This window comes from Argiope bruennichi, chromosome 9 (assembly GCF_947563725.1).
Source record: "Argiope bruennichi chromosome 9, qqArgBrue1.1, whole genome shotgun sequence".
In the NCBI taxonomy this organism is placed as follows: Eukaryota; Metazoa; Arthropoda; class Arachnida; order Araneae; family Araneidae; genus Argiope; species Argiope bruennichi.
The window spans coordinates 14,058,903-14,072,214 of NC_079159.1; the positions used below are offsets into that span (position 1 = coordinate 14,058,903).

Genomic DNA, 13,312 nt, shown 5'->3' on the forward strand with positions numbered 1-13,312 from the left:
GGCACTTATTACGTACAAAGTAACAACATATAAAATTCGTTAGTTTTGGGTTCATAGGTCCACCTTAGATAGATTTTAGGACGATTTTTTTCGTCAGGTATGTCGCAATTTATAAATATATGTCATATTAAAAATATGATCATATTTCAAATCAGTATTATGAGTAAAAGGAAGCAACGTTTCTATTTTTTGAGCCCCAAGTTATCGAATTGGAAACGTTTGAGTCAGAACGTCTTCTATGAAGGAGTAAAAGCTTCCAGCTTAACACTTATCATAAAAATTGTACTGCAACTGTCAGGTGAAGTTGATTAACTGCTTCCTCCTTAGGTCCATTTGCTTCTCATATTACACGGGAAGGATTTTCCCAAGTCATCAGAGATTTTTTTATACATCCGACAAGATTGCTAACGATGATGTGGTGTTTTTCTTTCAAAGTGTGCCTTCATTTTGAAAGTCCAGCTTTGTTTGCAGGATAAAAAGAAAATTATTCGAAATAGTTTGTGCCTCGGAGACCGAAGTCTTTTGATAATCGGATGATGTAAGCTTTCAGTATTAGTGCATATTTGGTATCTTAATTATAATATTGTAGTTTATTTTTAAAATGTCTTTTGATGTAGTATTTTGTGCTTATTATTCGGGTGATGATTATTTTCGGGTGATGATATTTCAGATTTATTCTTTATAGTCCTCCGGTATATATTCTTGCCACCTGCAAAAGATTTTTTTATGAACGTAAAGAAAAAATTATTTTAAAATGATAAGTTGGTAATTAGATGATTAAAATTCGATTGAGTTACCTTAATAGCTTTGAAATACGTTGTATGGTCAACATCCTAACTTTTGCACCAGAAAACCCCAAACAAATCAAATAAAAATTGAAGTACATTGTCTTTTACTTAAATATCATTTAAATTCAAAATTGGTAAATATACTTGCCACTGCCCGTTTAAAATGCAAGGGTTTTCGTAGTGACTTTAAGCTTCTCGTTTGTCATTCAGCTTTTTAAGAATTAAAAATTTCAACACCGTTGTATTCCTTACTTCTAAGATATTCTAATATTTAAACATCATTATTTGTTATTGAATTTATTGAATTTCAAATCAACATTCATTTTTAAAAAATAAACCAAAACTTTTGAGTCTGTTGGAATTTCTTAAAATTCGGAATCATCCTATTAATAATTTTATGCATATTTTGACTTCAGTTTTGATGATTATGTTCAACTTATTATCAACTTATGTAAGTATGCTTAGTTTATTACATTTTCGTTTATTTCTTAAAGCAAAACGTGATAAAGATGTTATTAATAAAATCGCATCATATTGAAATAATTTTCTTTTTATGCTATGTAGGAATCTGCCCAGATAGCCTAATAATTGCAAAATGAGTTTCAATGCAAGACATTACTGAATTTAAATTCCATGACTTCTATATAAAAAAATTGTATAAATTTGTTTTAAATTACTTAAAAGTGAGTGAAAAATATACTTACCTATGAAGATTCGATGATATTTTTACCCTTAACGCTCATTGGTAAGTATGCTTACCACTTTCAGTTTTCCCTGAACAATCTCTGGTAAGTACTTTTACCAACCCTTATTTCATAAATTAAATGTCAAATCAATAAACTTTGTATGTTTTAGTATTTGCATCATCAGTTTAACATGATATAATCCTAAAAGATTTTATTTGTTAATGCCCCGGAATTCTGCCTTATAAAGAGTTAATGCATTATAAAAAGAAATTAATAACTAAATATTTGTGCAGATTACAATAATAATCAACATTTTGAAATTCTTATTACTGAGATAAAAGTGTAAATTTTGATCAATTCAATACAATGCAACCTAATATAACCATCTCCATAAGAATGTAGAACTCGAAACTTGCTTGAACTTCCTTTCATAAGTAGGACGAAAAATCCAAAATCTTTTACTTTCATTAAATGTCCATGAAACAGTGAAATTGTAAATTAGTGGGAAGTTTATAATTCAGTATTCGAATGCATTAATTTTTCAGTGAAAATATAAAAAAAGTTATTGATATTTTGTATTTTAATTCACTGTAGTATTAAGGCTATTTTATTATCTGTGTTTATTTTTCTTTTTCTTTCTGAAAAAAGTGGGATATACTGAATTTTACCTGACATAAATTAATTAAATCTATCACTAATTGGACTTTAATAAGTTTTAAATAGATACAATATGTGGAAGATCGATCTCCGCTCGGCACAATTTTGTAAAATCGTGAGGTTTTTATGAGAAAATATTTAGATTCGAATCATATACTGATTACATATGAATAATTTTCAATCTAACCTACATATGAACTGATGATTTAAATACAAAAATGGTGAATGCACTTAGTTTAACATGTTGTTCGAAACAATCTGCTATATTACAATATTCATTTTACAGTTTATCTGTCATTACTTATATTTTTGAACTTGCACTCAGATTTATCTTGGTGAAATCGGGTCTGAGATGGCGCTGTATGACACTGTCAGCATGAGAACAGATAGAAAAAGACTCTAATAGTTAGTTATCAAAAAATTATATACTTTTTTTGCGCAAAATCGCGTTTTTTCAGGAAAGTCACTTCTATAAATAAATTTAAAAAAGCAAAATCTTATCTAAATATAAAATTTGATCCAAATCCTTAGTCATTTCTAAGACACAATAAATTTATAATAATATAAATAAATTTAAATTGTTACGGATTTCCCGCCGCCGTCGGGTTCGTTTGATAGTGGTAGTGATATGGTGTGAGAACACAATCAGCAGACCTCAGTAGAATACAACAACGTTTATTCACACGAAGAGACGAATACACAGACGATAACTATATACAGCCGAGACGAACAAAGGACAGCACGCAACAGCAGAAGCAGACAGTAGCCACAGGTAGTAATCGATTACAGCACACGAAGCGGCCAAACAGAATCCAGCAAGAGAGGTGACCCTCGGAGCTTCGCTCTACGGTCTCTCCAATGGCTGAACTTCTCGCTTTAGTTGCCGATCCACTGGCTACTATACAAAAGATACGACGCTGCTTTCACAGTAGACAACAGAATTCGATACACAGCAGTTCAGCACTCGCTCCAAGCAACGCTGGCACTGTTGCTTCGCTATCCTCTCGAAGACTCCGACTACGCCTCAATTCACGATGACGACGACTCAACTCGCAGATTGAGAGTGCCGGCCTTTTATAGCTCCCAGGAGGTGGGGCTAGAAGCTTCTAGGCCAAGCAGGCGTATCTCGGTTCTAATGGACGGATCGACAAAATTCTCAAAGTTTCGAGCATTAACCATTTTGTCGCCAAATGGTCGTCTAATTCGTCGCCAAGCTCTAGCATCACTGGCTCGGCATCCGGCAGCATCCAATACGGATGACTGTAAATCAGTCTTTCTTATGATGACACTATTCGTGATGGGAAGCAAAATTACACGTTTGTAACAATATATATACAAGAATTGCTCGTTTAAAGTTATAAGATAATGGAATATATACCAAAACTGCAGATAATACTTCTGAACTTCGAGAATTAATACTTTGAAACATAGTACGTCCTCTAATTTATTGACAATATCCAATAATATTAATTGAAATATTCTAAGATAGAAAATTAATAAGGCCTCAATCTTTGTCTTTTTATAAGAGGGAATAAAGCATATTAACTTTTTTTTTTCAAGAAAGATTCCCATAATATTTTATTTGCTACTTTTACAGTAAAATTTGGAGTTCAGTGATAAATGCGTAAATGTTGCACACACAATAATATAAAGAATGTGTAATGGATTTTATCAGCAATTTATTTCATTATGGAGTATAATAGATGATAAAATGTAAATAATTAATGTAATCCAAACATTTTTCATAAAAGTAAGAACCTTTACAGGCAAGTTCTTTCTAAAGCATATAACTTTTTCTATATTATTATGAAACTAAAATTATACTCTATCAACACTAAATTACCTATTGGTTTTCAGGCATTACTTACAAATTTCGTTAATTCTATTCTCTTTGGCTGTTTCACAAACAACTGGAAACGAAACCCCACTCTGTAATCAAAATGAGAGATCTTCGTTTTACTTGGAAGTTGCTGTGGATATGATTAATAAAGCGAAGCTTCATTATCCAGCGAGTAAGTAGATTCTAAATTCATAAATTTAAATATATGAGAAGTGGAACATTATATTAGAAAATATTCTTTATTAAAGTCATCATTTTCAAAAAAAAAATTGTTAATAGCAGTAATCCCAAATCTCATGAAAAAGAAAATATAATTAAAATAAAAAATATATCGCAATGTTTGTTTTTTAAATGCTTTTGGCTCTGCGAACAATTTCAGTACGACAATATCCAAGATAATCTGTAGGGCCACAGTGTCCTGGTTTAAGATCTCGACTTCGGAACCGGTGGGTTTCAGGTTCGAGACCCGATTTCACCAAAGACCCATCGTGTAAGTGGTTCTAGTACACGTTAAATTCGTCGGGGCCAAACGTCTTTCCACTGATGTGGTGTGAAAGTTTGAAGAGAGGGTGCTAGTTCAGGTGCCGTCCTCGTCATCTGAACGTGGTTCAAAACTATGAGGTCCGTCCCAAAATAGCCCTAGTATTTCTTTAAAAACAGGACGTTAATATAGCTAAACTAAACTTCAACAAAGAAACAATTAAAACGGTTTGAATTCCCGGCAGAGAATTGCCAAAATTTAGCAAAAATCTGTATGGCCATTAAATTGACTACATTAAATTTTTTTATTTCATTTTTTTTTAAATTTTGAAACGGAGCAAGGTTTGTTTTTGTACAATATTTTCAGACCTTATAGTGGAAAAACACCAAAATTCAATTTAATTTTTAATTAAAAATATTTTTTTTTTAATTTAGAAGGCTTCGAGGTAAACATTTCCATTTGCAAGACATATAAGTTCCAAATTCGGCAGCAGAGGTCAAACAATCTGGCCTATTGAGCACTAACACACCTTCATACAAATATACAAAACTTCATCTTTATTATTAGTACAGATTATACTTGAAATATACATAACTATACATACAGATTATACTTACAAATATACATAACTTCATCTTTATTATTAGTACAGATTATACTTGAATAGTAAATATAATGCATTTTCACTGCTGACCTGCGTTTGCAAATTAGCGAAATTAATTGGCGCATAAAATAGATGAAATCGATCCAGTGACTTAGGTTGGAGACTCTGTGAAAGTTTTATTTGGCGATATCATTCAAAATTAAACTATAGTGGAGTCTGACGACCTTGAATGATATGTCTATGTATCATGAGCGTTCATACGAAATAAAATTTTCGTTATCGGTTTAAGGTTGAAGAACTCTGTTAAGATTTTTTTTCTCCCTGTAGTGTATGTAATAAGATAATGTATTTGAAATTCTTCTGAAAAATGGAAGGAGGAAGATAAACAAGCGAACATTGATCATGCATGTATAAATCATGAGCTTTCATACAAAAAGTTGAGGAAATCTGACCAATCGTTACCGCTGGAGAACTAATTATTCGGTTATGATAATTATTTTAAATATATAGATTTGTTATTGGGATTATGAGACTTTGTAGGTGGATATTGGTAAAGATTTTTAACTCATTGTAAATAACCATGTATATGTCTGGTGCATTATACATATATAAGACATGATATAGGTATATTGATACCTGCTGCTGTTTCTTTAAATATTTTTTTAATCGATTCAAAGCTTATTTTTAATTTTTCTGCCTATAATTTTAGTTTTAAAATGTTCGGAAGATAACTTCTAACTATGTGCATGCACTTTATAAAATTCGTTTTCAATGTTTCCAGCATTATAAGTTACAATTATTTTTTTTAAAGATTTACTGCAAAAAAATTAAAAAATTTTTAACTATACTTTCTAGGCCCGATGATAGCTCAGGTGACTGCAGCTTCTCCAGTGGACTGTGCAGACATATTGCGTAATGGCAATAATACGAGCGGTGTCTATACCATCTGGCCGAAAAGTCGATTGATTGATGGCAAACCATTAGATGTGTTTTGTGACATGGATACGGATGGAGGAGGATGGACGGTAAGATTTTCAATTCCTTTTTTTTTTTTTTTTTTTTTTTTTTTTTTTTTTTTTTTTTTTTTACTGTCAGTGTAGTATCTGCCTTAAGTGCAAATGTGTTGAAACTCTTTCTCATAATTATTTCAAAGAGTGCCAACAACAGGAAATTGGATTATGCTCTCAACAATCATGACTGGCTAGCCTCTAGTTCTGGTGCGATAGTTATATAGATTTCAAAAGTTATTATTGCGATATGTTTTATGATATATTTTGGAATCCTGCAATTATATTACAGACAAAAAGATGAGCATAAGAGAACTAATGTTATGTAAAGCAATAAGGATACTGAGGCAATTTGCCATTGTCGCATTAAATTTTGTCAAGCTTAATGCTATCAGTCAATGAGACTTTCACAGCGTTCCGCATGATACAGGAATACATTTGATGTTCTTCCCATTTTCTATAGGAAATTCGTTCGCTCCTTTCAGTAAAGAATAGCTACTTAGCTATGAGAACAAAATGGTAATAATCTATACTTATAATAAAGCTCAATGTGTGTGTGTGTGTGTGTTGGCGCTCTACAGGCCAGGTCATTTGACATACAGCTATCAAATTGGGTACATATATACCTTAGAGGTCGGGAATGTGCACCTGGGGTCCCTTTTTTTGAAATTTTAATTAGAATTTTAATTATTAATTAAAAACTAACTCTCCCGCCAAAAAAATCTTCCATTTTCCCCACCGCCAAATCAGTAAGGTTTTAGTTTGTGTTTTTTTTCTCCCAACAGTAATGAAGCTAGGGTTAACATTTTTCGGCGGATTATTTCAAACGATTCTGTTTATTTTCTTAATGTTTTATGCATTTAAAATTAAACATTGTTAATTAATCCATGTTTCAGATTCATTCTGAAGTACTTTTGAATTAAAATAACACAGAATAAAGGAAATTAAAAATGTATAATCTGCATAGCGTTACCCCAACTGGCGTAGAAAAATTCCCGCATTTGCGTTACCTTACTGACGAAGAAAATTCACGCATGAGCATTGTTCTGATTGTTGTCATGACAACCACTATCAACGGCTGATTTAAGTTATTTTTAGGTTAGTTGCATGCTTTTGTAAGTAAATTGTATTTATGTTATATATTTTTTGTATATGCTTATAGTTTTAAGTACATCGTTTTTTAAGTAGTTTTTTTTAACCTGTTTTCAATGATTTAAATTATTTTTAGGTTAGTTGTATGCTTTTGTAATTAAATTGTATTTATGTTAGTTATATATTTTTTTGTATATGCTTATAGTTTTAAGTACATCTTTTTTTAAATAGTTTTTTTAAACCTGTTTTAGACCGATTATTTTAAACGATTCATTTTATTTTCTTAGTGTTTGATGCATTTAAAATGAAACATTGTTCATGAATCGATCTGTTCATGATGAATCTGAGAAAATTTTGTTGACAAATTCTTGAGATATTACATAAATTAAGAAAGATATTCTTTAGTGCCCATAAAGTTTAAACGCTCAGTGACTCTATTATCAGTAATCATATTATTAAAAAAATGCTTTGTTTCAGTAAAAAATATTATTATATTAATTGCAGATTAATCATTTACACTTTAATTTAAAGCATAAATTCTACGAGGGGTAACAGAAAATGAGAGAGATACATATCACGTTATGACTGAATGCCTTTATAATATTATGAGTGAATTATATGACTGTCGAAATTTGAAGTTTTAAAATATTTTGCTGAAGGATCTATTAAAGTTGGAATTGCTAAAATATTTAATTATTAAAATTTTAACGAACATTAAGATTGGCGAACCGGCTGGTCGCCAAAGGCGGCTAGTACTGAATAAAATCGACCTGACTTATGGAGCACTGAGAACTGGATTCTCTGCGATGGTATTGTTACATTAAACAAAAACACAACATGCATGTTATCTGCAAGTTCACTCAACTGAGAATAATTGGCCTCTACGGTTTCTAACTTTAACAATTCTGAAGATTCAGTTGTAAGATAATTATCGAGTTGTTTCTGGTATTCATTGTCCATGACGAATAATTATGGATTCGCACATTTAAAATTTGTGTTTTTTGGCTAATACATTTAGTTTTTTAATGAGTTATATATAATTTGACTTTCCGTTTTCTTAGAGCAACTTGACCAAATGTGGTTCTTGAGCCGAAAAACCTCTCATAAACCAAATCAAATCGCACTTTCGAAATGATTTCAAGATTGCGTTATAGCAATGGTAAGAACTCAGTGCAAAGCTGGGAATGATGAAGTAAACTGAAATTAAAGTTAGTATAATAAAAAAAATTTTAAGAAATTCGACCTTTCATAGTGATTGGAAAATTAACATTAAGGAAAAAGTTATAATCAATAGATTTAAATAACAAACTTTTTAAATGCACTTTCTTCATTTCCCCTTTCTTCCTTAATGGCTTTAATTAATATTCGACCATGTATACAGTAAAATAGAATACTGATTAATATAAAAAGAAATCAAAAAAGCGAATACCCAGATCACCAAATTGTACTGTGCAACTGCTGTTACTATGTTTATATGAAAGATATTTAATTCAAGATATTTCCATCACAGTAGCCTCGTACATCAGATTTTCAATATACTCTGGATTTTTTATGACATACATCAAATTTACACTACAGTTTTTTCCAATTCTGCAGTAATATTGACACTGCATATTCTGCAGTATATGCAGTGACAGGGAATTTGAAGTCAGAGACAATTATTGGACATTGAAATGTATACGGGATTCTTTATAAATCCTCAGAAAAAATCTATTATTGGTATGAGGGAGACATCACTTTTAATGATGAGTCACTCGAGTGTATCTTGTCATATGTATTCGTCTAATCAAATGAATTTAATATTCCATCTGTTAATTTGTGTCCAAAAAAATCTCCTTATTAATTGTCTTGCATCAGTTTTGCTTCTTGCATCTCTTCTAGTACTTTTCGGTGATATTTCTATTTATGTTTTCCTACATGACAGCTCGTCCTTTTTATGTTATACACTTTTTTTAGCTGTTTATTAGTCCAACTAGAGCTACCAAATTTGCCCAAATACACTCATGTCCAAAATTAAGGTCACAAACATAAAATCTGCGAAAAATAAAAAAAAACTATTCACTGTGTTGCCACGAGATTTGGCACAGAGGTACACTACAATGGAAAAAATAACATAGACACATAACAACATGGAAAAGATTTTAATTGGGAATTAAGAAACAGGATATATCAAAAAGTGTTACATTATGAATCAGAGATAAAACATTTATCTCGGAAAAAGCCTGTCTAATATGGAATGTGACCACCTTGCACTCAGAACGAGCTTTCATACTGTTTATGAGGGTGTCAATAAATGCTTGGAGCGACAAAGCCCACTCTTCCAAAAGCGCGGCTTTTAACTCTTGGAGGGTATTAGGAGGGGCGTTACGCTGTGCAATTGGTCTTCCGAGACCATCCCAAACATGTTCAATAGGATTGTGATCCGGAGTCCTCAAGGGCCAATCCATACGTTGAATATCCTCTTCCTCAAGAAAATCATCAACGATCTGGGCTCTGTGTGGAAGCGCGTTTTCATCCATAAACATGAAGTCTGGGCCAAAAGCACTCAGGAACAACCTCAAGTAGGCTTCAAGGATCTCATCCCTATAGAGATGTGCATTGACAGTACCCTCATCGAAGACGTGCAGTGGTGCACGACTGCCCAACATTATGCCACCCCAGACAAGGATTCCTCTGCCACCAAATCTGTCGATTTCTTTTACGTAGGAGGCATGATAGGGAGCTCCTCGCTCTCTCCAGATGAATATTCAACGAGTGTCACTCTGTGTGGTAAATCTCGACTCATCACTGAAAAGAACACGCCCCTATTCTTGCTGTGCGCAAGACTGATATGTTAGGCACCACAACAGCCGGGCTTTTCTGTTGGATACAGTCAAAGGGACGCACTCAGCTGGTCGCCGGGCATAAAGAGCCCTCTCTGCTAGACGTATGTACACTTTTTGTCTGGAAATTCTTATTCCAGACGCAGCAGCAAGGTCACGAGGAAGCTGAGGAGCCGTTGTCAGCTTATGCCGTCGTGCGCTTAATGCCAAATAGCGATCCTGTGCAGGTGTCGTTGCTCTGTGACGGCCTTGGCCGGCCTTTCTGATTACAGTACCACTTGTTTGGAATTGATTCCACAACCTGGATACCACTTTCGGTGCCACTTGTAACCATCAAGCCACCTCCGCTTGAGACTGTCCAGCTTCAAGCCTGCCAACGGTTCTCCATCTCTAGGCATCGTCTAAATGATTATGAGAACTCATTCTCACTGGAAACAGGTTAAACTTTTTGTTTTAATGCGATATTCACAAAATTGCAGTCAAAAATCCCAGATGCCTAAACGATCTAATTTCAGTAGTTCCCCAAAAACTAATGCTAAACAACATTTTTTCCCACAACAAAGGTTATTAACGTGTTAGCGGTCATTCACAATATAGAAAATATAATTTGTTTAAATTTTACTGGTAGCCATTTAGAATTACTTTGAAAAACATTTTTGTGACCTTAATTTTGGACATGAGTGTATAGTTTGGTGGATGCAAACTTTAAAAAAAATTTATTAGAATTTTAGTTTAAAAAATAAATTAGATTTTTAGGTTTTTTCACTATCAAAAATATTACCGCATGAAAATGATGTTTAGGCTATTTTAAAGTACAAAAAGTTATCTTTTCAATAGCTTAGTTGTTCTAAAATCAATTACACTATATTTCATTAACTATTAAACATATTTTTATTCATGTGGATGAAACCGAAATCGCTTTCATTGTTTCATCAAATATTTTATCTAAGATTTTTCTAAAGAAGGATCCTATTTAATATTCTATACTTTCTTATTTATCTTATAAATTATAAAGTTTCGGTGTCACTAAATAATAAAATTTAGAGATGCACTAAGACTCATAGCACTATATCATGGAAGTAGTCTATATTATAAAAGTTCATAGATACAATAAATGAAATGTAGCAAGACAATAGCACAGTTTTAATGTCTGATAATTTGATGGAATCATAGACATGAAGTTATATCTAAAGGATTTTAAATATATATATATATAGCCAATACCGCAGGAGAACCGGCTAGTCGCCAAAGTTTAATACTAAATATTAATCTGAAGTATTCGAGACAAGTTAGTAACTTCATATTTCCGCACAGGTTCTGCAAAGAAGAGGGCAATTCAACAGATCGAACGACTTCTTTTTTAAAGACTGGGCTAGCTACAAAAGCGGCTTTGGTGAAATCGAAAAAGACTTTTGGATAGGTGCGTTTCCTATAATTTTTTTTCTATCTGTGGAAATAAATAAGAAGTTGATAAAATCACATAAAAAAATTTAAAAAATGTTTTTTTAAGTGAATATTTATTGTTATTTATTACATGACTTTATTTATTAGTATTTCAAAACGACTTTAATAATTCAAATTCAAATTTCGTCACACGATTGCAAACGATTCACATATTGATTGTTTGGACTTTCAAAAAATTTTCTGTTGTTTTCCCTCATGCAGTTTCTTTTTTTAAACTTCACCCATACTGTTCAACTTTTACTGCTCAAATAAGCGGTCTTTTATATGTTTTAGAAGAAATTTTTAATAGCCTGGATAAAAATTTTATCATCTCTACGGATTCTCTGAGCATTTTTAATTCTCTAAAATCATGTCATCCTCATCCTTAGGTTTGAAAGGTCTTAGATGTTTTTGATAAACTCATTTTTCGTAGTTACACTATTTTATTCTGTTGGATACCATCCCATGTTGGAATTTTAGGCAACGAAGAGGCGGCCAAATTGGCGACTACTTCCATCGTTACTGCTGTTCTTATGAGTGACACATTAAAATGCTTCTTTTTGCTAAATGGCAGGGACAGTAGGACCCCATGTGCAACCTTGGCCCTCATTAGCGAACAGAAAAGCAGATATTGTTTTAACCAGATGATTTTTTTCATCTACCTAATGCGTATTCTCCTGGCTCTGAATTTGTTTTTTGAATTTGAGAACGCTTTCTGACAACATTGGCACTGATGTTGCAGCGATGTTTTCTGGTTCCCATTTTAATTTTTCTTGAATATCTTTAAAACTACCCAGTTCTCACAATACACACTTATATCAAATTATAGAACATAAAATTCCTTCCACTTTAAAGCTTTTATTTTTCTTCCAGTTTTAATATTTTTATAAATATGGCTTCTAAACTACTTTTTTTGTTTTCAGTAATTTACGACCCCCTAAATAATCAAATCCGCATGTTACCAGCATGGAAAAAAAACTTTTAAGCATGTACTTTCACTTAAAAAAAATTCATAATTGAAACACCATTTGTTATTTTTTTTATTAAATTTTTGCAGTTTCTAACAGTTCTCCGACTTAATATATTTTTGCGATTTTCACCAATTAAATGTCGTTTGGGACCGACCCCATGTTGTATGGTGATTCTTTATTCTCTCGATGCTTACTATCATCACTGAATTTGTCAGTCGAATTCGGCAACACCCTGTATATAAAAAAGTACTTAGCATAAACAAACATAAAATTGAAGTACTATTGAATAACTTCGAAAAATTGCATTTTACTTTGCAGCAAACTTTTTCACTAATTCTTTATGACAACTATATTTCTTCTGATATGAACAACTTGTAATCTACCAGCTAGGACATGATAAAACTGCAAGGTCCGAATTTAAGAGATCTTTTACCTTTTAACTCATTTTTAACATACGATTGGAGCAGTATGGCCAAACCTGGCCCTTGAGTCATATACCACAAACCCGAATCTACGGGCATAATTTCCTTTCTATGTTATTTAATAGATTATTTATAATTGAGTACTATTCTGATCCTACACAAAGCTGTTCTGGAATAGGCATTGTAAGCTTGAACAGTAAGATAACAAAAGCGATCCTTGAAGCAGCAGTAGTAGTTCCCCAAGTCTCACTAATCTGAAGGTGTTAAACTCTTAGATCAGATTTAACAGGGATTTGTCAGATCTTTGGTTCAATTCAGCCATGGGCCAGAGGAAAAATTATCATCAAAGACTTCGCTAAACAGGAAAGATTATTTAGCCTTCTATACCAACAAACCCACTTTCTTGGTATAATAAATTGCTTTTAACTGTTTTTAGTGAGGATAATCTGCATTTTTTGAGACCTTATATTTTTTCTCAATATAAAATAAGTTTTGATTT

At 32.2% G+C, this 13,312-nt stretch overlaps 1 protein-coding gene across 3 annotated transcripts in view; it reads left to right on the forward strand.

The window, feature by feature from the left end:
- Positions 1-13,312, forward strand: part of LOC129984150 (techylectin-5A-like) — a 44,517-nt gene that overhangs the window by 28,369 nt on the left and 2,836 nt on the right. The window contains exons 1-4 of one of the 3 annotated variants that reach the window (XM_056093950.1): positions 448-538; positions 3,989-4,143; positions 5,912-6,081; positions 11,292-11,397. In XM_056093950.1, coding sequence (XP_055949925.1) covers positions 534-538; positions 3,989-4,143; positions 5,912-6,081; positions 11,292-11,397 — 436 coding nt within the window. In that variant the 5' untranslated portion in view covers positions 448-533. Of the gene's footprint in view, positions 1-447; positions 539-3,988; positions 4,144-5,911; positions 6,082-11,291; positions 11,398-13,312 lie in introns of those variants that run through there. The other 2 variants (XM_056093952.1, XM_056093951.1) reach the window with 2 other exon arrangements.